The sequence below is a fragment of the Eschscholzia californica genome, unplaced genomic scaffold (assembly GCF_041429995.1).
Source record: "Eschscholzia californica isolate CP2 unplaced genomic scaffold, dmEscCali1.0.p SCAF_4, whole genome shotgun sequence".
NCBI classification, from domain to species: Eukaryota; Viridiplantae; Streptophyta; class Magnoliopsida; order Ranunculales; family Papaveraceae; genus Eschscholzia; species Eschscholzia californica.
The window spans coordinates 40,583,491-40,607,669 of NW_028238461.1; the positions used below are offsets into that span (position 1 = coordinate 40,583,491).

General features: G+C 36.8%; 1 protein-coding gene, 1 long non-coding RNA gene and 1 pseudogene across 3 annotated transcripts; 1 reads left to right on the top strand and 2 right to left on the bottom strand.

Moving 5' to 3' along the window:
- Positions 1-544: 544 nt before the first annotated feature.
- Positions 545-7,941, bottom strand: LOC147544684 (uncharacterized). Its single transcript, XR_015224149.1, has 3 exons — positions 7,790-7,941; positions 7,511-7,561; positions 545-1,307 (listed from the first exon to the last, which is right to left on the bottom strand). It is a non-coding gene; the product is annotated as an uncharacterized LOC147544684 (long non-coding RNA).
- A 3,173-nt stretch (positions 7,942-11,114) lies between these two features.
- Positions 11,115-15,174, bottom strand: LOC147544685 (beta-carotene hydroxylase 1, chloroplastic-like). The gene is made up of 7 exons (XM_086637827.1): positions 14,659-15,174; positions 14,511-14,570; positions 14,339-14,410; positions 12,363-12,494; positions 12,048-12,173; positions 11,737-11,793; positions 11,115-11,294 (listed from the first exon to the last, which is right to left on the bottom strand). Exons 1-7 carry the CDS (start codon positions 15,052-15,054, stop codon positions 11,211-11,213), a joined length of 927 nt encoding a protein of 308 aa, XP_086493953.1. The 5' UTR covers positions 15,055-15,174; the 3' UTR covers positions 11,115-11,210.
- Positions 15,175-20,370: 5,196 nt separating this feature from the next.
- Positions 20,371-21,055, top strand: LOC147544686 (protein SPIRAL1-like 5 pseudogene; annotated as a pseudogene). Its single transcript, XR_015223553.1, has 2 exons — positions 20,371-20,718; positions 20,881-21,055. The product of XR_015223553.1 is annotated as a protein SPIRAL1-like 5 pseudogene (transcript).
- Positions 21,056-24,179: the final 3,124 nt, after the last annotated feature.

Below are 24,179 nucleotides of genomic sequence, written 5' to 3' on the forward strand. Positions count from 1 at the left end.
ATAGAATATACTAATCAGTACTTGAAGCTAAAACTTGTATTTTATTCTTATCATTTACTTTGTCACTTTTGTAATTTAGACTAATAAGACGAACAAATTTATGAGATTTCTCAACCACGTGAAGATTGGAGTTCACGTTTGAGATTTGAATTTCTTTTCAAACGCTAGATATTCTTGCATTTGTGTCCAAGTTGTATTTGTTTTATCCCATTCATCGCATAAACAGTTTTCTTTTGGACAACCTTTATCATAAAACGTGATATTTTATCCATACACAACACTTACTGTTCCCAACCCATATGTGAGAGAATGCGTCGCGTCTATATATATATACGATTTGTTAGACAAGTAAAAGCTATAGACAATTCTGTCAACTTCAATGTCTTTGGCCCACTATTCGCATTTCGCAAGGGGCGTTGCTTTATTATCTAAAAAAGGTTAAAAAGTAATGACTTAGACAACCATGGAGATAAATCCGACCGTCTAATTTTTCATCTTTAAATCTCAACCTGAAGTCAATGATTTATGTAAGAAACTTTGATTAAATCAATTAATAGTATATTAATGAATGATAAATTGTACATTAATGGCTTAGCTAACGAAGATAAAAATGGGAAACTGAAGATACTCATCAGTAATTGAAGTCTTGATCGCACAAGCTGAAACCCTGCCAAAACAAAAAAAAAACTACTGCAAAAAATAACTCCCACGTAAAATTACTTAGGTCCAATCACCGGAACGAACGGATAAGCCGATAAAAATGTCTTCTCATCGATACTAATCAGTACTTGAAGTCATAATCACAAAACTGAAACCCTACTGAACCGAAAACACAACTCAGAAAAAGAACTCCCATGCAAAATTACTTAGGTTCTGTCACTGGAACGAACGGATAAGCCGATACAAATATCTTCTTATAGATACTTAATCAATACTTGAAGTTTTGATCACACAAACTGAAATCCTGCCAGACTGAAGACAACTCAGAAAAAGGACTCCCATGCAAAATTACTTAGGTTCAATCAGCGGAACAAATGGATAAGCAAATACAAATGTCTTCTCATCTCCAATGGAATCAAAACACTCGGACAACATAGACCATGAACTCCCACGCAGAATTACTTAGGTTCAATCATTGGAACGAACGGATAAGCCGATACCAATGGCTTTTCACCTCCCAAGAAATCTCGGGCAACATGCACCATGTAAAATTATTCGGCTCATACATAATTACCCAGTGAGCAGAACGAGAGGAAACTCATATCATTATGTGGTCTCCATGACTTGCACAAGGCATCTTATGTAGTCTGCAAGAGAAGAATTATCACGACGAATAAGTTTAAAAGGTTCCGGTAATTGAAGACAAGAGTAACTCCCGAATCCGCATATGCTTGGTTGTGTTAATGTCAAAACTAGGGGACGCCAGTGAGCCCCATAATCACAGTCATAACACCCTTGACCTTTAAGGTGAAAGACTAAACTTCCCTAGCCACTTTAATTGAAAGGTTGTTGGCTTCTTCCCTCTATTTTCCCTAGGAAAGAAAGGGTATGGGTCACGGAAGAGAGAGAAGGGGTAAGGGTGCCCCAGGCCCAAAGCAGCTGGTTTGGGACTCACTTGTGGAAGAGCCCCCAATCTTAGAGTTAACTAAAGACACATCCCAGAAAAAAAAATAAAGTAAATAAATAAATAAAAATACAGTCAAACGGTTAAACCGTGGGCCAAGAATTTGTTCCTATCGTACTTGTTTACCAGGAAGGGTGTTTCAATCTACAACAACTAAGTTTTGGGGCCCACGAAAAGTAAAAAGCTAGTCTGACTTTCTAATTCTACAGGCTTAAAACTATTTAAAACCCAGTTATCCACTATTTCTTTTTCTTATACTCCCATCTCTCTAAAGATTTGTTTTTCTTTATAAATTATTGTTGCTCTCTCGCTCTCTTTTTGTCTTGGGTTTGTGCCCATCTAAACTCTAACAATTGTCTCACTCAATTCTGTAAAGAGGTACGGTAATAATTTTCTCTCTAGTGATGTTATAAAGGCCAGGCCGGCTCGGTTTGGGCCCGAGACCGGCCCGTTCCGTACAGGTCCGCCCCGGCCTGGCCCGTACGGAAAACGGGCCTGGCCAACTCGGGTTCTATTTCGGGTCCGGGCTGGGTCTATGGTTTTGGCCCGACGGGCCAGGCTCGTCAAAATCTGTTTTTTTCCCATGTCTTATTTTTAAAAATTTCATAGAGAAATTGAAAATATTCCTTTCCGAAAAGATCTATCCAACAAATCATTCCTAAAAGATTCATTTCCATAAAATATTTTCGAAAAATCTTTCCTAACTTGTTGATTTATCTGTTTAAATCATCCTCTATATTATTTCCAAAACGTAATTGCTAAAATCACTTTCACGAAATCTTTTCAAAAATCTTTCTTAAACTTGTTAACTATTTATGTAAATCATCTTCAATTTATGTAAATCATCCTCTACTAATTAGTTTCAAAATATATTTTCTAAAATCATTTCTCAAAAATCTTTTCATAGAATCTTTCCTAAACTTATTAATTTATTTATGTAAGTCACCCTCTATTAATTATTTCCACAAAGTAATTTCTAAAATCAATTCAAAAAACTCTTTCTGAAAATCTTTTCTATAGTTATTTATGAAAATAATATCCTATTAACTAATAACTATTCCTAAAATCTTTCCAAAAGTCATTTCTAAATCATGTCATTATTTATAGAAAATCGTCTCTAAACTTTAAATTTATATATTCAAAATAAACTATAGATTTATTTTATTTTTAATTTAAATTTTAGTTTTTCAAATTTAAATAAAGAAAAAAAATTATATAAAATCTGGGCTGGGTCGGCCCGGCCCGGCCAGGCCTGGGTCTATACCCAGTCCCGGGTTGGGCCCTTGTATTGCCAACCCGGGTGGAGGCCCGGGCCGGGACACTTCAACCCGGGTTGGCTAGGCCCGACTCGGTAACTGGCCCGGCCTGGACAGGCCCGGGCCGGCCTGGACAGGCCCGGGCCGGCCCGACCTTTTAAGCATCACTACTTCTCTCTTTCTTTCTCTCTCTTCTCTTCCATGTCTCTTTCTCTCTTCTCTTTTTCTCCCTCATCTTCTCTTTCTCTCTCTCTCTCCCTCGTCTTAATGGCAAACTACAAACAATTGTAACACAATCTTCATATATCCGACATTCACCAGTTTCAGGATTCTCATTACAAAAAATACTCAAGTGGATCTTCTTTCTCAATCTTTTTCCTATAGTCCGCTTTTGCTTGACTAATTTCTTCAACTTCATTCCAAGCAACTTTACATTCATATGAGATTTCATCATCATTTTCACCACTGCAAACTTCTATTGCTTCTAATTTCTTCTTCTCTATCATCTCTGTTAATTGTTTTTCTCTCATCCATGGACGGAATCAGGACTAAAGACAAAAGGGGGTCAATGTAATACGAACTCACTTGTTACTAAGAGACGACCTTTATATACATTTTTTGAAATAAGAGTCGTACCACCGATTTTTTTTTTTATGAGAAAGTAACTGCTACAATAAATCAGAACGAACTGGTTCTAGAAAGAAACTCGGGAGGGAGTTAAAATTATGGTTTTGTTTAACCTCATTGTACTTTCATGACTGAAGAACGTCTTCTAAATAAAAGTTTTCGAGAAACTTCTGCTAATTGCTTCTATTGTCCAATCAATGTGAATGGTTGATCTATATCTCACACTCAAAAAAAATTAAAATTTCTTGATAAGGTTTTCAACAAAAAAATATAGTTATTGTTTTTTAAATTAAAAAAATATAGTTATTGTTTTTTAAAAAACTCAATTTGACACATAGGATTATTTGAATTTTTAACAAGAAACACTCTCCAATGCAACACTCAACTAGAAACTCAATATGATGTGGCAACAATAAATATCGAGATACTCTAAAGAAAATTCAATTGTTGAGTTTTCTTTTGAGTATCTCGACATTTATTGTTGTATTTCAATTGGTCCACATCATAGTTTTATATATTAAGAAACAAGAGTAAATCTAAAGTAAATGTTGAGTTTTTTTAGTGTTGCATTGAAGAAGAATTTTGAATTGAGTATCTCAATTGTGGCACCTAGGAAAGAGAAACTCAATTCACACATGACACATTGGATTAATTGAGTTTTTGTTGAGTGTTGCATTGGAGATGCTCTTAGTTACTTGTTCTTCAACAGACCGGAACTCCGGCGAAGGGAAACCCCTTCGCCGGAGTTTCTAGAGAGAGAGAGTGAATGAAATTTTTTTTTTTTTTTCATGGTCGCCGGCCGGAAAATTTCCGGCCGGCGACCTATCGGAGAAGAGAGAGAGAAGATGAGGTGGAGAGAGAAGATGAGGTGGAGAGAGAAGATGAGGTGGAGGGAGAGAAGTGAGGTGGAGAGAGAGAGAGCTGAGGTAGAGAAGCTATTTTGCTTTCCCCTAAATAAAATTGTCAAACAAAATTGACCAATTTTTGACCAAGTCTTCACACCCCGAAAACTATTTAGCTTTCCCCAAAGCGCTTTGCTAGTGTAACAAAGAGACCCAAATTTTTCTTCGCTTTATGCCTCCCAACTACTTGGGCCAGCCCTCAAAAGGGGGAGGGATGAGAGACGAAATGTGGGGAGGGGGAAACAAATGAAAAAGAGGAAGAAGAGAAATAGTGTTTCGAACAACATATCACTCTCTCTTCTTCCATTAACACACTGTTTGTTTTTTCTTTTGTTGAGAACCATTAACACACTGTTAGGGACAAGCATGGAACATTTCGACAGAGAATATTAATTTTTAAACAGGTCTCCTTTATTAATGGGTTTTTTTTGTTAGAATAATATATGTAATAGTTAGGGGTTGTTTAGTAATTTGCCCTTTAAGGGCCTTTTAGTCTTTTATCATTAGTATATATTTGTTAAGTTGTAACCCTAGTTTAATAATGAATGAGATTCATAGTCTCCACAATGTTTCTCCTCTTCCTTCTTCTCCATGATTATTGTTATTGGATTTTACATGGCATCAGAGCATGGTTCTTGAAGTGTTTATATGGTTTGAGTTAGAGGAGTTGGATTTGTTGGTAGTTTGAAAATTTGATTTGGTGTTAGAATGGTTGGAATTTGTTGGTAGTTTGAATATTTGATTGGGTGTTAGAATGGTTGGAATTTGTTGGCTGTTTTAGAAAGTGGTTTGTGGAGAAGCGTAGTTTCATTGTTTTGGAATGATTTAGCTGTTTTGATTTAGGTGGGTTTGCTAGATTGTTTTGATTTGGAAGGTGGTTTTAGTTGGATGCTTTAAAGAAGGTTGTTTATGAGGGTTCTAGAAGGCGGTTTTGTGGGTTTTAAATTTGAAGAAGGCAGTTTTGAGGGTTTTGTTAAAAGGAGTTTTGTTGGAGGTTTTGAAGAAGGCGGTTTTGATGGTTTGGACGAGTAGGTAGTTCTAGATTTAGATTTTGGTTTAGGCGGTTTTAAAGTTGGATTTGGGCGTTTTTTTTAGGAAAGGGTAGTTTGCAAAGTTTGGTATGGGAATCAAAATTTATTGGCAGTCTTGGTATGGGAATGAAAAGGTATTTGGACAGTGGCATATTTTGGTTTGGTAGATGTGGTTTTGGATTTAAAACGAGGTTGTTTGCTATATGTGGGTTTAGATTTAAGATAAGATGGTTTTGATTTTGGTTCATCAAAGAGGAAATGTTGGGTTCGAGGAGAAAACCAGGAAGGATTTTGGGGAAAGTGGGGATTTCCTAGGCGGTTTTGAAAGAGGCGGTTTGAGAACTTTTGCGTGCGGTTTTGGAAGCACTGGTTTGGAGTTGGTTGTTGGAAAAGAAGGGCCTTGTTTGGTTTTGGTTTTCAAAATTAAAAAGTGGTTTATGGAGTGGTTTTAGTTTGTTTTGTATTGATGGTTTTAAGGGGAATCATTGGCGGTATTAAAAGGATGACAGTTTGGACGAGTTTTGAAAATTTGGTCGCTAAAGTTCTTTGTGGTTTTGATTTATAGGCGGGTTTTGCTAGGTAGATGTGTGGATATGGAAGAAACTTTGAGTGGGCATTGAATGGTAGTATTGAATAGTTTAGGAGGTATTGAATGATAGTTTTGGTTGGGATTTGATTTGAGTGGTTTTAGATAAGATGGTTTTAGAATTTGGAGGAGGTGGTGTTACTGAAAATTTGAAAGTGGTTTTGGATTTGTTATTGAACTTGTTGGCAGTATTGCATTTGAATGTTGACAATATTGCATTTGAATCTTCTTCTTCTTTGGGCAATATTGCATTTGAATCTTCTTCCTCCTCTTTGGGCAGTATTGCATTTGAATCCTTTTCCTCCTCTTTTGGGCAATATTGCATTTGCATCTTCTTCCTCCTTTGGGCAATATTGCATTTGCATCTTCTTCCTTCTCTTTTGGGCAATATTGCATTTGCATCTTCTTCCTCCTTTGGGCAATATTGCATTTGCATCTTCTTTTCTCCAACGATCGCATCTTCTTCTCCGTTTGCAGTTTTGCAGTAATTTGCAGTATTGAATTTTGGTTTGCAGTATCGGATATTGGATTTTGGTGGGCAATATTGGATTGTCGATTTGGTTGCCTGTATCGGATTTTGGTTTAGCAGTATTGGATTTTGGTTTGCAGTATTGGATATTGGATTTTGGTTTAGCAGTTTTGCAGTATTTGGTTTAGCAGTGACTTGTTCACCAATTCACACTCGGTTCCACGCTTTCGTTGCTTAGCTAGCAAACTCTCGATGCTTTTCAAAATCGCACCGTGAGTTTGAGGGAGGGTGTTAGAATAATATATGTAATAGTTAGGGGTTGTTTAGTAATTTGCCCTTTAAGGGCCTTTTAGTCTTTTATCATTAGTATATATTTGTTAAGTTGTAACCCTAGTTTAATAATGAATGAGATTCATAGTCTCCACAATGTTTCTCCTCTTCTTTCTTCTCCATGATTATTGTTATTGGATTTTACATTTTTAAGGTCGGTGACGTTTACCAACTCAAGTAATATTAATGTATTTAAAAAATAGTATAAAAATGTATAATTAGTTAAGTCATGTACTACTACTGCCATGTTGTTAAGGGTTATAATAACTATTAAGTATGAGTAATACCTATCTAAATAATCTAATTAATTGCATAACCATCTACTGATCATTTATATGTTCGTTGCATATATGTGATCTAATTATATATTAATATCTTAAATTTAGGTATCGGGTGTGGGTAATAATAGCACATTGCATTCTTGTCTCAGTTTTTATGGAGTTTTGGTTTTGCATCCCAATTTGTCCTGTGAAAATAAGAGGCTTCCAATCCACTCGAAATGCTATTATTACTGCATTATTGATTGTACAAATAATAACGTTCTAACTAAATTATTTATTTCTTTCAATGTGTTTGAAGAGTATGTGCTAGGGAAATTCTTTCTTGAATGGATGTTAAGACATTGATCTATTAAAAATAAGAAGAAAAATTTGTAATTTAACGAGTGCACGTTAGGAAAACTTACATGCCTAACACCACCTTCCACTCATCGGCTCCAAATACACCAAATTGACTCCTAAAACCACAAACACAACAAAAGTAAGGTCAAGGGTTTGCCAATCTACCACCTAGTGCTCACATCTTTGCCAGCAACTAATTAGACACATCTATATATATCTTTGAAAATCAAACATGAAGGGACTCAAAATCTAAAAAAAAAAAAATGAAACTCAAAAAAAAATGAAGCACAAAATAGAAGTTAAACAACTTAGACCAAATTAACAAACAAATAAATACTACTTACAATGACCCACAAGATTTACGAAGAATCAAAGAAAGACTCGCATCCTCTTTGAGTTGAGCTATAGAAAGCAAATTCTCTACATAAGGAAAATATTGTACACAAACACTCTTGTGTACAGATTTCGTATGCACCCACATTTTTTAGGCTTAGATATGTTCCTCTTCATCATGAGGGTCTTCTTTAGAATATGGAGTTTGCTCTTCTTGACCCTCTACCGTCTATGTGGGACTATTCCTAATGCACGTGATTACAAAATAATTTACTTAGTTTAGAAGAAAACAACAATTATTTAAAATACGAGATTTATTCAACTTAAATAGACAAGTTAATTGGGTGTGAATTCGACTTCGCATTCACAACAACTGGGCAGTGAGATGTTAAGCACTCATTTAACTCTTCAATATCTCACTAAATCCCTAAAAATCGAATATCTTTTGGTGTTTGGCTATCAAATGTCGATTTAGAAAGATTTTCTACTCAGTACAACTTTCAAATTTCATAAGTCCAAAAATATACACTTAAATTATTAGAAGTAAAATCCGAAACTGACTAATACTTCAAAATTAAACGATCTAAGTGTAACATTTTCATGTTACACCAACAACACTGAGTATAGCATTATCACTCCGTAAGTGCTAAAAACTTGAACACCCTATCAGTCCCCTATTCATTTGGGATTGTTTTTTTTTAATGTAATCCACTCTTGGAAGCAAATTTGGGGTAAGAACTAAGGAGGATATTGGGTCAGTACTTTTGTAGAATTTGGAAGTTCTTCAAACTTTGGAAAGATTTTAGAAGTTATAGAATTTTAATGTTCTAGACTCCATCACTTTTCATTATAACTTGGAAACTAGTTTCAACAACTCTTGTTAGAATTCTAAAGGGTTCATTTAAATTTAAGTTGTTGGAGTCAATAATTTAGATAAAAACAAAACCTATACTAGTAATTAATTTTTCCTACGAGGGTCTAGTTTCGATGTACATTTATACTCTTGTCTATATCCTCGTCGTAACCACCACAACTACAACTAAAATCTATCTTGTGAATTCAACTTCTCCCCTTTCATCACTACTGATTACTTCCTAATTTATTATAGTTCAACAATCGTTTTAACATCAACTTCAACCCCAACCCGTCTTATGCCGAAAAAATCATTTTTTCACTCAAAATTTACAACCTTAGTTCAACCTCAAAAATTCAGTTTCAACCCCAACCTCTGTTGAGGCCGAAAATTTGAATTTGAAACTTTCCGATTTACTTAATAAGTTTTATTAAATAACATTGATTACAACTAATAATTGATTTAAATTTTAAATCTACTTAAATACGACTAAACAACAATAGAATTATTAAAGATAGCTAGAAGGGGTTTCTTGAGTCACGTGGAAGACTAGATAAATAAGCGTCTCGCATTGCCTTAAGCATTCGTGCACCATCTTCGTCAAGAGACCTAGCATCAATCATCATTAAGTTCACTCCGCATTTTCGGTTCTTGTATTCTCTCTCTGCTCGTATGTTTTCTTCTTGATCCCGTAAGGCTTCTTGTTGAATCCGTAGATCCTCTTGTTGAATCCGTAGAGCTTCTTCGTTGTTGTTCTCCGTTGGGCCTCTCTTTTCCCAATATCCCTCCATCAGAGCCTTTGAAGAACTACTGGCTTCTTTGTTTTTAGCATTCAAATGTATGAAATTTTCTCCAACTCTTGCATTTGCTTTGGCGTGTTCATGGCTAATTAGTTTTTCCTCTGATGGATTGGTATTAAAATCTCTTTTGCCGAATGTTGACTCTCATGACATGTCTTACATCCATTTGTGTCTGTCATCAAAATTTTGTAAACATGTTTGGAATCTAAAACCTTTTCTTTTGTGATATTTTTCCTCATTTCAAGTGCTCTTTGTAACTGAAATAAACAAAATTTATTTTAAGTTTATATTATGAAGTCAAAAGATAGAAATAAAGAAATTAAAAGTTTGAATAATTATCCGGTCATAATCGTTTTCCCCGTTTTTTGGAACTTTATTTACTAGCCTCAAAGTAGAGATAAAGTTTTGACATTCAGAATTTATCTCACTGAAACGAGAGTTATAACTCCTGTGTACGTTGATGCTTTGCATGCTCATTATAGTCTACCGCTGTTTTTTTCTAAAATACTTCTATAATTCTGACAATTTTCGACAACCGCATCAAATGTGATTTTCAAAAAAGAGTTAATAAGTAAAATATCTTCATCTGGTTATACGGTTCCCGTCTAATTGTCTTGGTTGAAGTCGTGTCTTCTTTCCCACAAGAATCATCCAAAGTTTCATCTTCGTCGTCGGCATCCCCTGATTCAACCGACAGAAAAGTAGGAGACAACATTCCCATAAAACTTTGGTCGAACATTTCGTTAACATCTAGGAGATTAATTATCGGAAGATCGAAATAAAAGATTGAATGGGAAATATAAAAAGAAATTGGACGAGATAAGAGAGAAAGATTGAAAGTGGGATGAGAAGAATGAATGGGTTCAACCCTCCAACGGCTAGATCGAGATCTAGGCGTTGGAACAAATCCAACGCCTAGAGTTCATCCCCAACAAGACCGTTGGGATGTCCCAAACGGTCATGGTGGGGACTTCACCCGACCCTAAACCCTAAGTCGGCTGAAGAGGTCGGTTGGAGTTCAGTCCCAACCGACTGGGTTGGACCCCCCCAACTGAGGTTGAAATTTTGAAATTTCGGCCTTAGCCAACTGGGGTTGGACCTGCTCTAACTATCCATTGGTCGAATCTTTTAGTATGACAGACGATGTAGCTCTTACCTTTCATTGAACGACGATAAAAAGGTCTCAATACTTTCAACAAATCAGCGGATGTTCCATAACCAATTTATTTAACATCTAAGATCTTCTCTAAGAAAACAACATATAGTTTTACAACGGCAAACCCCAATTGGGATTGGATTGTTCTTCATTTTTTTTTTCCTGTAAACCACAAAAGTCTCCTCACCCATGCATGAGAAAAATATCTTGAAATCATTTGAGGGAAAGAAAAATATTGGAAGAACATCACGTAAATGAAATCACTAAGAAATTATTAGTTCACTTGAATATTTCGACTTCAAATTTAACTCACCCATGTATTGCATTGAATCAAATTGAGTGTGCCCTATGAACATGGGTTATACCCTACCGTGTGTGTGTGTGTGTATGTATATATATAGTTTTTAAACAACAAAAAAAACCCTAGTCTCCATTTGTTAATTTCTTTTCAATTTTTTGTGATTTTTGTTAGAGATCTTCCGCTAAAGGTGTCATGCTGTTGTTCACAAAGTTATTTTTTACATATCTTTCTTTACATGCTTCCACGAAAAACTCAGGAACGAATGTCAAAACTGTTGGTTCAACTTTAATAACCAGAAACTTAATCAGAACCTCAATAATTGTTAGTCACGAGTTTTAGAGACATGAAATCTCCTATATATTTCTATCTCGAGCTCTTCCAACCCTCCTTCCTCCTCTTCTAATTCCTAACAAAGAAAATGAGAACAATTTAAACAAATAGTAAGAACGCTCGTGTTTAAAAAGCTAACGTAGCAAATTACCTAGTAATGTATTTAAGGTTTATCTCCTTCCTTAGACATATGGAAGCCGCAGTTGTTGGAATCGACTACAATAGGACTTTTGTGTCGTATTGCAAAATATGTTAAGTTTGTGTTCATCTAAATCAAAATCAATTGATGATAATTAGAGAGGACCTAAACATTATATTATTGGTTGCTAGATCGTCCTTCTCCTATGTGGGACTATTTTCACAGTGCTATATGTATCGAAGTAGTGGATTGTCTTGTGGTACTACCACCACTAATATTCCTTTCATTAGACAGTAGAGATCACATGTTTGTATCTTGATAACTCTTGTAAGAAGTAAATAAATTGTTGCATAGAAGTAAAATAGTAGGCCTCACCAACCTTAGCTCCAAGAATGAAACCAAAAGGTACTCCTTTGAATTTACCAGAGTGATGTATCTGAAAAACGTAAAAAGAAGAATCAGGCATTTTGAGGAATACTATGATTAAAAATACTTGGATCAGATGCTAATTTTCTAAGTAGCACATTAGTCGTACTTGTAATTCTTAGACAAACATTTTAGCCAAGTGGTTAAGGGAGAATTATGGGTACCAGACGTGGAACGTGATTCCATATCCGTTCTCCCATCGGCACTGTTATTAGACCTTATTGTTTTAGTTGTAATTAGATATGATAAAAGGTGTACATTTACCTGGTGGGCAGCAGCAATTTTCTGAAAATATGGAACCTGCGAGATGGGACCAACCAGAAATCTATTGTGTACCATGCCATCGTGAAGAAAAATGTATACCATCCCAGATACCGTTATCCCTAAACCCTGCCAATTGACATAACAATTATGATAGTCTCTTGGTCTTCGGTTCAATTTGTTACTGACAGTTCAGCATTATGATCGTAGGGAGAAAACAAATTGAGTTCCTCTCAACAGTATAATTGGTTACATTCCATGGCTGGTATGAAATTGAACCTACAATAGGAAATATAATCATTTATGATGCAAACTTACCGCACCAAAGCAGAGGCTAGGAAAGATTCCACAATTTAAGCCAAAAGACAGAAGTAAGATTGCTGGAAGAGCATTGAGAATGCCAAATACGTCATTCAACTCGAAGGAACCCTTTCTTGGTCGATGATGGGACTGAAAAAAAACATTTTATATTCATATCACCTCATCAATCAAAAATCTTTCTTATTCAATAAATTATATGTCCAAATAAAAAAATATACTTTATGGAATTTACTCTCGTAAATAGAGTATCAATTTCTCTTAGGTTTTTGCAATTTAATCTAGTAAACAAGAGCCAATTTACGTGAAGGTTGTCGGACGACTTTTTGCAGAAGAAGGGTGAGGTGGCTAGAGGGAGAGACGAAATGGGGGTGGGAAGTGACGAAATGGAGAAGAGAATGATGGATGATGTGGAAATAAATGTTTTAAGATCTTTTAGCATTAGTTCCATTTTGACCTAAAAAGTATTTCCGAGAACAAATTGAAATTCTTTTGGCCCTTGAAGGCCAAATTGAACGGGGAACGCTGACCCAAAATAGTGAGTTAGTCATAGATTGAGTATATGTGTGGACATGAATAAGCACATAGTTTCTTTTATGCAATATTTTTATTTTTATTTACTTAGGGGTGAAATTTTCACCTGACTCCTACTACCGGTTACATGCCCCTGGATCTGAAATGGCCCGCTGGGGCCATGCCGAAAATGAGCATATCTTACCCGACTCGAAGAAAAAGGGTGGGCGGGATCGGGAGAAAATACTCACACGGGATCCTCTCCAATGCCCGAGCCTGTTAGGTTTAGGGCGTCTACAAGTTTTGTCAATAAAAATTGGACCTTAAGTAGCCCATTATCTTGTGTGAAGGACTAAGTTCTACAACCCATTATGGAATGAGTCTGAGTTGGAAGCGCAGCCAATGAAGTAACACCGCACATAGGACCCAAGAAGTTTAGTTGTTCGCTTTATAATCACAACCACGCGAAATTTTTTTTTTGTTTTCCATGTGGGACTATTTAGTCAAACCAAAACCTAACTTAAATTTCACATAGTCCCATATTGGTCCTTTACAAGTGAGAAAGATGTTGTAAACTGTTATAAGATGCTAAGAGGTTGGGAGTATTTAGCAAGTGAACAGGGTAAACTATGTCAAGTTGGGTTATCATGAAATTGGAATTAAACTTTTCAGTAAGTTAAAATTGCACCTCAAGCCTGATTATCCCGAACCGATTTACCTGAGTCCTCTGATGGGGATTGGCGGGCTTTGGTCATAGTGAAAGTTTAAGTTACTTTCCCGATCCCTATGCTGCCTATTGGTACTAGTAGAGTAGGATTGACCTGTAATCCTACTCTACATTGTTGCAGACATTGTATCCAAAGCAAATATCTTCGGTATTAGAGGAAAATCTCCCAAACCCATGTTGCAGATATTGTTGGATATTTCAAGTGTCCTTAATACCAAAGACATTACTGGACATTTAGAAATATTTATGGTGTGTTTGGTTGCAGGATTCCTAAGTAAGATTCCTATTAAAAGTGGAATTTGGTAGGAATCATGAATCTTTGGTCTGTTTGGCTACCAAGAATTTTAGGACTCTTGAATCCTAACTATTCCTAATTCAAAAATTTGTATTGGACCAAAATCCCACCCTACCCCTAGGATTTGCTAGGATTTTGGATTAATGAACCTAAATTTCGAACTTAAAATCAACAAAAAAATATTTCCTTCTACAAAATCATCATTCTTTTCAAAAATCATATTTTTTCTAAAGACGTTTAAAAATACTCAAATGATAATAAATCATAGGATTCTTAGTTGCCAAACAAACCAAAAGATATTACATGGATTCATGAATCCGTGGAATCATGAATCCCAAAGAATCAAGATTCCGCCATCCAAACACACCATTAAAATATTTTCAACCTGTGCTCCAAACAAATACAACTCAAAAGAGAAAACACAAGTAAAAAACTACCAACCTTGTGTACATACCACGATGGACCATGCCAGAGTGATTTGTGAGCCCATCCTGCCCAAAACTCTGTCCCCATCTGATAATTCAAAATTTCAAAAACCCAATTACTGAAATGCCCATCTTTCTTGGTCGAATTTTCAAATTTCTATCCAGGTTTTGGGGGAAAGAATATTTACAGCAGCTCCAACACATAGAGCAGACGCACCCAACATTTCTGAAACTGGGACTTCTCTACCCTATTAATAAGAGTTCATAAGAAATCAATAACCCAAGTTCTAGAGAGTGAATCATTAAAAACAGAGAGTGGGAGAGAGTAGAAAAAACCTGCATTTGCCATGAAAATCTGTAAAATACAGCAGCAACCGCCATGGAAAGAACTGCAGCAACTAAGTAAATATATCCCCTTGATCTTTTCCTTTCAAATTTCTTTGCTGCCCTTGATTGGATCTGAATCATATATTCAGCTGAACTCAATCTTGGGTTATTAATAGCTTCCTCTGTTATTAAAATCCCTTGTTGTTTCTCTTCCATGGTTAAACAAATGGTGGAGTTTATTGTTTTAGTTGCCGGGAAAATCATCTGTTGAGGTTGGATAGTTGCCTGAGAGAATAGATAAGAGGAGCTTATTGGTCGAAACGATTGGGGTCCTAAAAATGGATTCTGAGGAAGGATGGAGGTTTTAGGGATGGTAGACTGTGAAATTGAAAATCTTGTTGCCATCGACCAAGCTATCTTGGGTTTTACTGAACTATGAGTTGCTCCAAACTCCCGAAGTCCCAAAGGATAGAGTGATAGACAGAGCAGTAAGAGTAGGTATCCAACTCAAAGCTAAGAAAAAAATGGCCAGCGCTTTGGGGAAAGCTAAATAGTTTCCGGGGAGTTAAATTTTTAAAGGAATATGCAAAATTTTGAAAAGTTTCCGGAGAAACATATTTTATGGAGAATATGTTTCAAAATAAAAATAAAAAACCCTCCACCTCACCTCACTCTCTCTCCACCTCACCCCTCTCTCTCCACCTCACCTCTCTCTTCTCCGACTAGGTCGCCGCCCGGAAAATTCACTCACTCTCTCTCTCTCTCTCGAAACTCCGGCAAAGGGACCCTTCGCCGGAGTTTCTAGAGAGAGAGAGAGAGAGTGAATTTTTTTTTTTTCATGGTCGCCGGTGGAAAATTTTTCGGCCGGCGACCTAGTCGAAGAAGAGAGAGAGTGAGGTGAGGTGGAGGTCTTTTATTTCCCTATAACAACTTACAAAATAAAATTGATTAATTTTTTACTAAGTCTTCACACTCCGGAAACTATTTTGCTTTCCTCAAAGCGCTGGCTTTCTGACATGCTGATTCACTCAGGTAAAAGAAAGGTTTGAATTGTGGTTAAATTTTGAATTCTTTTGTCTTTTAGTGAAGGTGAGTCAGCAAGTCAAAATATTTTGTACTCATGTAAAAGAACGGTCCAAACAATTTCTTTACAACCATCAGGCCCGTGTGGTAGGGAGGCGGGTCATGTGTCAACACCTGTAGTGGACCACTTTTTCATTGGTCTCTCTTATAGAGTAGTCGTATTAAATAAATTACGATATACAACTTATCATAGATGCAATGAGAGTGGAGTTTGTAATCCTCTTCGGTCAAGTGTTTATGGTTTCAGGTTCACCTCCTATTAGGAGAATTTTTGCTTTTTTCTTTCTACGAGCTATGCCAATACCTCGAGTTTCTTCTAGAGAATTTTAAATAGCTTGGCTCATGTCTGCTCTCTCTCTCTAAACTTAATATAAGATTGCAAGAGTGGCATGTCTCTCTATTAAAAATACGATGGTTTAAACCTTGGCATTTTAAAAAAGAAATGCGTCAAAAGACACAAGTAAAAACACTAATAATTGGTAGTGTTGAGCCAAATACTGGTCATCTTTGACCAAGTTAAGAACTAGACAGATAGACCCAAGTGTACACATGTTAGTCATCGCTAAAGTCATCAGGGGGCTAGATCAGACGAAGTCTTTCCCCCTCAGCCCTAACATGGGAGCTCAGCACGAGTTCCTGAATGCCTCGAGCTCTACTTTGGCTTAAAGATAAACCAAGAAGAGAATTGGGTCCAACCCTGACAAAGAGCTATGCGTTGAGTCTTAGAGCAGTAAGAGATGTCTGCAGAAATCAGTCCGACACCTTGAGTTCGTCTTGCCTCGAGACATGGGAATGTGGAATCGAGTTAAGATTTACCCAATGATAATCGAAAACCACTTTTGGCATCAGCATCATATAGTTGCCCATGGAGAATATGAAAGTTAAGTCTTACAATAACCGTACCAAGAGCTGATATTTGGATTCTTTGTAAACAATTATTTTCTAAAAGGGTCCTGATTTAAGTTCAACACTGGACGCCTAAATTGTTTGCCATGACGCTGACAACCACCACCAATTACAACCATAACCACTAAATATGTTTTTGTTGTTAGATTTCTCGCAGTAAAGCGCGTTATCTCTTCTTGATATAAATTAATACTTCATTAATGGAGGAGAATGGGTTCTTCCAATCTAACCAACTAACCAATTTTTCACTCAGTGAATCAGCATGTCAGAAAGCCAGAATTTAACCACAATTCAAACCTTTCTTTTACCTGAGTGAATCAGCATGTCAGAAAGCGCTTTGAGGAAAGCAAAATAGTTTCCGGAGTGTGAAGACTTAGTAAAAAATTAATCAATTTTATTTTGTAAGTTGTTATAGGGAAATAAAAGACCTCCACCTCATCTCACTCTCTCTCTTCTCCGACTAGGTCGTCGGCCGAAAAATTTTCCGCCGGCGACCATGAAAAAAAAAAATTCACTCTCTCTCTCTCTCTAGAAACTCCGGCGAAGGGTCCCTTTGCCGGAGTTTCGAGAGTGAGAGAGAGAGTGAGTGAATTTTCCGGGCGGCGACCTAGTCGGAGAAGAATCTTTGACAAGATTCTTGACAAAATGTCATTTGAACGATCCCGATCAAAGTCAAACTTTGAAAAGCTTTGATCAATTTTTGTCTTTTAGTGAAAAAGAGTCACTAAGTCACAAATTTTGTCTAGGATCTTGTACATGTAGCACTCCCGATCTCTTTAACTCGCATATTTATTTTGTTACATGAACACTTCTCAAAATAATGACTGCATATTCAATTAAATTATTGTGATTGTCAATTGGAGCAGTCTAGTAGGGTATTGTACTTTTGTTACATAATTGCAGTATAAGAATTCAAATTTTTGTAAGTAAATTAATTATACAAATAGTACATTGATGCATAAATTCTTGCATAATACATTTTTGTATAATGTCGTTAAAAATATTATGGAGATATTGTCCTTTACTTTTATATATTGTTTCAATTTTTTCATGTTATTTTGTTAGGGGCTGTCAAAATTTTCTACCAGACCCCTCAAAATCTCATCCGCGCAACCTCTTCATCACTTTGCCTTTTTTTTTTTGAAAGGTAAATGCATTAAACTTTAGAGTCTATTACAATTAGGGGTGGGAAAAAGATCTGGAAGACCGTTATCCGACCCGTTCGACCGAGATAAAAAGTATCCATGGACACCCGATGGTCATAACGGCCAGTGTCCGACCGACCCGAAAGAATTGGCGGACGGTCACGGTCAAAATTCTATGTCGAAGGACCGACCGCTAACCGACCGGTACGAGTGACCGAATAGGTTGACCGACTAGACTGTCCTCATTTTTAGAAGTTGACTGTTGAATTTTATAGACATGAATATATGATGATCGTTGGCTATAGTCATATAGTCCTCTGGAAGACCAAACATTAGTGCATGGCTTAATTATATCTTGTCAAATGATGATCAACTGCGTTTTTTCTTTTTTATATTTACTTCTAATAAATTTCTTGTATAGGGTTATGGCATTTTTAGATGCATTTGGCCAATAAACCTTATATCCAATGCACCATTTGATCGTTTTTTTTTCTTTAAGTGGTGGCCACGATGGAATATCACGAGCTACCGATCTAGTGATGTGGATGCCACAGTGACGTAGATCGAACTCACCACCTCTTTTACTTTTTCCCATTTATCAAAATAAAAATAAATTAAAGAATATAAATGTCAAATGTACCAATCACATCTGGCCCTTACACTTCAAATGGTACAAGCTACCTATAAAACACATTTTTGAGGTTTATAATCGTCCAAGTCTTATCTTAAGCAAATACAACTTATTATCTAAGTAATTAAACTTACATAGCTAAATTGGGGATTCCTTTGTCCTACAATTTCCTTTTCCACCCAAATCTACCCTACTTAATAATTAACTAACCCAATATTAAAGTGTACTGATCTTCTTGTAACTAGCCAGTACCCAGTACACCTGGTAGAGGGGCCATTGCTATTGTCAATCAATTCAATTTCCATAACTTCCCATCACTTTTTAGCAAAACATACTCATGTTGTCTCACTTTTATTCTTGAACCGGTTTTCGCTATTATATTGATTACCGATAATATAAGAAGGTCAGTCAATTACTTACGATTAACGAAACATAGATGTCAAATAACATAAATGTAACATTCCAAAAATCACATCTTAACTCGGTCTTGGTTGATTCTATGACTTAAACCTAAACCGCCATTAGTAGGTATATACTTCACAAAATCACACCTTAATTGTTAAAAGCGCCTCCATCGTGGCAAATTTGAGGGGTAGTTTGTGAGTGAAGGAGGCGACTTTAACACTTATGAGGGGTGCCTTTAACATTTTCCATTTGACTAGTATTAGTAAAGCACTTGTGAAGTGGTTGAGAGATATTGGGTGTGTGATTAGAGTTGCTTAAACTTTTATTTAAAATCCTAAAAGTTGACTGGCGACTGCTAACCAACTTGTCTCTGTGAACTTTGGCTAAAAGTTTTTGACCCGCTGATTATTCCTTCAGGGTACAAACTCATGCATGCATGACAATATTTTCCTCTTTCTCCATATTATTGTAAGTCAAATGTGTACACATTCTAGTGACCATAATTCTGTGAGAAAATTCTTGAAAATATTTTCTTCTTTCTTCACGATCACCACAATCATGTAAGTGAGAAGGGTTGATGATTAATCAGATCCACAAGAGAAGAGAAAAGAAAAAAAAAACTCTAACTACTTAATCAAGAGGTAAACATATTTTAACATAAAATAATGGTGGAGTAGGAAGAGTCTAGGTATTTGAAGATTTAAACGGTTATTCTTTTTGTTTTAGATTTTTAGTGGAATATTTCGTTGTAGTATTTTGGATTTGAATATTTCAGTTCAATTGATCTACCATTAATAAAAGTAAAATCACAACATATGATCGACAAGACTGCCATCGTAGAAAATAAACCAAACACATTTAAGAACATTTTCGCACTAACTGCCGTGAGCATCCGTAACCTTTGTACAAACTATCATTCCTTTGACCCCACTTACCTAAAAGATGAAAAGGGTATAGTAATTTCTCTATGTAACATGGAATCTAATTTGTTGAAAGTGTGTTGAATATGAGTCGAGATTTAATCCGGTTCGCGATCTGCCAACCCACTTATACAAAATTTTGGACTATTTAGCAGGGTTGGTATGCAAAGCAGGGCAATCAAGGCCATTACTAATGTTAGCGGTATTCATGTAGATGTCGGGAATTAGAAAGAGAGAGTCGGTGAGACGGTGGGTCGGTGGAATCAGAATTATAGTGTCTATATAAACTAAAACTCTAGGGATACCTAAATTTCAAATTCTTACGAATTGTGTAACTTGTTTTCTTATTATAATGAAAATCTTTGCGCTGTTGTTCGCCGTAAAGTAGGTCTCACCAACCGAACCACGTAAATCTCTTGTATCCTGTGTGATTGTTTACTTTCCTATTGTTTTTCTTTGATTACCGGATTTCGTGACAACACAATTAATATACATATAAGTCATCTATGTAATATGCTTGTGATATACACTATATATATTTCAACCTAACATTCAAGAAGCCCCTCATAGAAAAGAGAAAAGAATCCAAAATTTAAAGAAACATCACTTTTATATATACATACATAGTTACAGGATATCATCATAATATGGTTAAACTTCACTTCACTATATATGTATGTGCCCTAACAACATAAAATAATGACTTTTATGTTTTGAAAAGGCAGCCATGAGTAGAGGTGAGAGCTATGGTGGTGGGAAGAGCTCATTAGGGTATCTGTTTGGTTCAGATCCTTCTTCTACTACTACTCCTATTTTACCTCCTTCATCCAACAAAGTAGTACAGAAACCACCATGGGGAGATGATAATAGCATTGGTGAATCACCAAGAATCCCCTTTCCTTCAAAGAACTCAAACTTGTCAAACAAACATCACAAAACTCACGAGGGTGATCCGACTTCAGGCAACAAAATCATTACTGTAAGTAGTAGTAGTAGTAGTAGTAGTAGCAGTAGAAGTAATACTAGCTATTCTTATCAAAGGAGTTCATTGATCAAGTAGATTATATATTAGACTTACTTTTATCTCATGATTTTTTTTACTTTTTCGGTTTAAATTGTTTGTTTGGTTTCCCTCATCCAGGATCGCCCGTCTACAAAGGTTCGATCTGTCCCCGGAGGCGATTCAACTCTTGGGTACTTGTTTGGAGACAACTCAATCTGATCATTTCATCCACTACACATTCCCCTCTCTCTCTCTCTCTCTCTCTCTCTCTCTCTCTCTCTCTCTCTCTCTCTCTCTCTCTCTCTCTCTCTCTCTCTCTCTCTCTCTCTCTCTCTCTCTCTCTCTCTCTCTCTCTCTCTTTTCATATATATATATGAATCACTTCGTACAGACATACACCGAAGATCTTGTGTGGTTAATTTAATACAAAGATAATATAGAATAAGGGCTGTGTAGTCCATGAATATGTGTGAGTTTTATGTGTGATTAGTTACTTATAATTGATGTTGTTTCTGTGGGTTGTAAACTATACTTTTTTTTTTTAATTAACTAGGTTATTAATGTCTAAACAAAACCCATACTTGAGGGTTTCTTATTGGTTTTCTTCTCTTCAAATTGTTCACTTGTTTAGCTACATTCTTCATTTGTCAAGATTAGACAATGAATTAACCACCATTCTGAAACAACAAAGTCCCCAAAGAAGATAATCTCCAGATGACCATAAACTACCTAATTACTGAATTAACCACCATTACTGAATTGTTTACTTGTTCATATTATCTAAATTACTACACAAGGGAGGTTTTGATTCAGTGACATTTTTTTATCTATCTACCAATGATGATGATTAGCAGTATTATAACACCTAGAAAGTGGAGGATGAGGCTTGATAAGATTTTGTTGTGGAAGGACAAAGGGTGGAGGAGAACCATCCCTTTGACCTTTAAACAGTAAAATATACCTTATTAATAGGTAGGCACAGGCCTTACTAAGTAACATCCACTGTAGGATGAAAATTGTGAAGATAATCTTGGTGATGATTGAGGAGGAGAAGCCAAGGTTGAGGAAGAAAGTCTGTAAAGTTTGTGGTCATCCAACTCAATACGAATTGGCGACGAGTGAAGAGGACCTAGACATTATATTTTTGGTGGTTAGAGTGTCAATTCTAAATGTAGTACTATTCTCACAAAGTGTATTTCCGTGGAGAAAACCACAAGATCAGTGACTAAGAAGAACAAAGTCAATTGAAAGACTAATAACATGATATATCCAACTGACGAGATCTGACAATCAAGAAAAGTCCAAGATATTTGAAGATCTAACAGATATAGTAACATATATTTAGGACATCTTGTGACTATCTCAAATAGTTAAAATAGAGATTATCTAGTTTCCTACATTACTTTTTTTTGGTGGTTGTATCGATGTGGTTGTATCGATGTTGCTTATAGAGTGAATTAAGGTCTCTTAGTGGCCACCAAAATGCCAGACAAATTCGAGAGGTACATTCCGACCCAAATAGTGGCCAGCTTTGACCAAGTTAAGAAGTCAATAGAACGGCGAAGAATCAAATGGGTCGAATCGAATCCAAGTCATCAGGAAGGCAAATCTCAAAGCGCTCTGCCATCTAAGCCCAAAACAGGGAAGTCGGTACCAGTTTCTTAAGTGTCATGCCTTGACTCTAAACTTAGCCAATTCAGTTTTAGTAAAAGCTCTGCTCTGGGTCTTAGAACAATAAGGGAGGTCTGCAGGGTCGGGGCGACACCTTAAAGTCATGTCTTGGCCAACGGCCCGGGAAGGTGGAAACGCACCTAGATTTCCCAACCTAAGCTCTAACCTGAACTTAGGTCTCAGGCTAAAGCGTGCCAAAAGCCCACTTTCTATACAAGGCCCTCAAACCTCCAGAGGATCTGTCAGTGTCAAAAGATACGCAATCATGGAAAGTTATCATCCTAATTGTTGATATAAAAAATTGGCCTTCCGTTAGGTCAACATGGAAAAGGGAGTTGATGCATGACAACCTCCGTTATGTATGATTATCCCGTTTTGTTGTGTGTTATTCAGCCTAGTGTTCCTGGTTCCAGCTCTGATTCTCTTTATTCCACCTCCCCGCTCCTGCTCCTTGCTCCAACTCCTTGTTCTTGCCAGTCAGGGTGCTATTTGCAGTAAAAGAATGAATATTGATTGGTACTTTTGGGGGCGAGTTATGAGAACTCTGAGTTTCTTCTGATCTTTTTGGGGTAAAGAGATCGTGTCCTATGAAGAACGATGTGGGGGCCTTTTATATGCGATATTAGGCCGACTGTGATTAGTGGCGGTGGTGAGGCGGTTGCCGTCAAACCGAAAGAGAAGTTTCCTCTCTTGAGTATCTAGGGTTTCTCTTAGAGTCTATCTCGGATCTTTGATAAGTGGAAGTTCCTAAGTTCAAGTATTCTTCGTAGATATCTTGCCGATGTGATAGCTAGACTCTAAAGGAGAAGTTCCCTCCTTTAAATACGTGGAGTGCAAACTGGCTTAAACACTTCAAGATGTGTCACCCACTGAGATCTTTCTGAAAGTTTCGGGATTAAGTCGGTAGGTCGCTTGGCGCTGGTGCCTCCCCAGTTCTGGGAGTAAGACACTGGCCGAAGCTGTGCGGACCCCCCTTACTCCTTTAAAGACCCCAGGGCTAATCTGTCCATGCCAAGGGCGTTTTGTAGGGTTGGTTTTTCTGGCCGACCTCCCAGTTAGGGGAATATTTGGTGAACCATCAGGGGCTCAAGTGTCCTGCTACCTTAAGCAGGGTTGACCTAGTAGACTTCAGGTCTGATCTTGACTCTTCAAACGTTAGTCAATGTCTGGACATTTTGTGCATCATCATGAGTCCTGCCACTCCTTGGTCGAAAGTAATGAGACTGATGAGTAGAAGTAACTCGTGTGATTTAAACATTGAAGACCCTGAAGTTAAGGATTTTACCTGGACCAGAGCTGTTTTGTGAAGCTTGGTATTTCTTTTGATTTTCCAGAGCTGCATATTGTTGAGCTGATTAATACCGAGCTGGTAAAACCTCTTTTCTCTAAGGTTGTATTCGCCAGAACTGATTCAAGTTGTGTTTGCCTTGGACTGATGGACGCGTGGTTTGTTCTCCTGAGACATGTTTCTACTTCTTCTCAAGCAATTAATTTCCTTTCCATGCATGACTCTGTGACGTCACGTATTTGATCTTCTAATCACGCGTTTTCGACGCTGATCTTTTTGGGCTACTGCACACGATAGTTTTTTCGCCATGCGTGGACACGTGGAGTCTGGTTAGCGGGAGAGTTGACGAGTCTCCTCGAGACCCGCTGATATCCCTTCAAACTTGATCGATCTTGAGCTATGTGTATCCCTTGGTCATTATTCCTATGAGCGTTCCTGAGATGTGTTTGGTCTTCGCCTTAATGACCCTTCATTTGTT

Bases quoted from the DNA above. Each gene is read 5' to 3' on its own strand.
- LOC147544685 (XM_086637827.1), bottom strand. From the start codon at position 15,054: ATGGCAACAAGATTTTCAATTTCACAGTCTACCATCCCTAAAACCTCC. The intron at 14,411-14,510 runs GTAAATATTCTT...TTGAATTATCAG, and splicing joins CTCTATGTGTTGGAGCTGCT to ATGGGGACAGAGTTTTGGGC. The intron at 12,495-14,338 runs GTTGGTAGTTTT...GTTTTTTTTCAG, and splicing joins CATCGTGGTATGTACACAAG to TCCCATCATCGACCAAGAAA.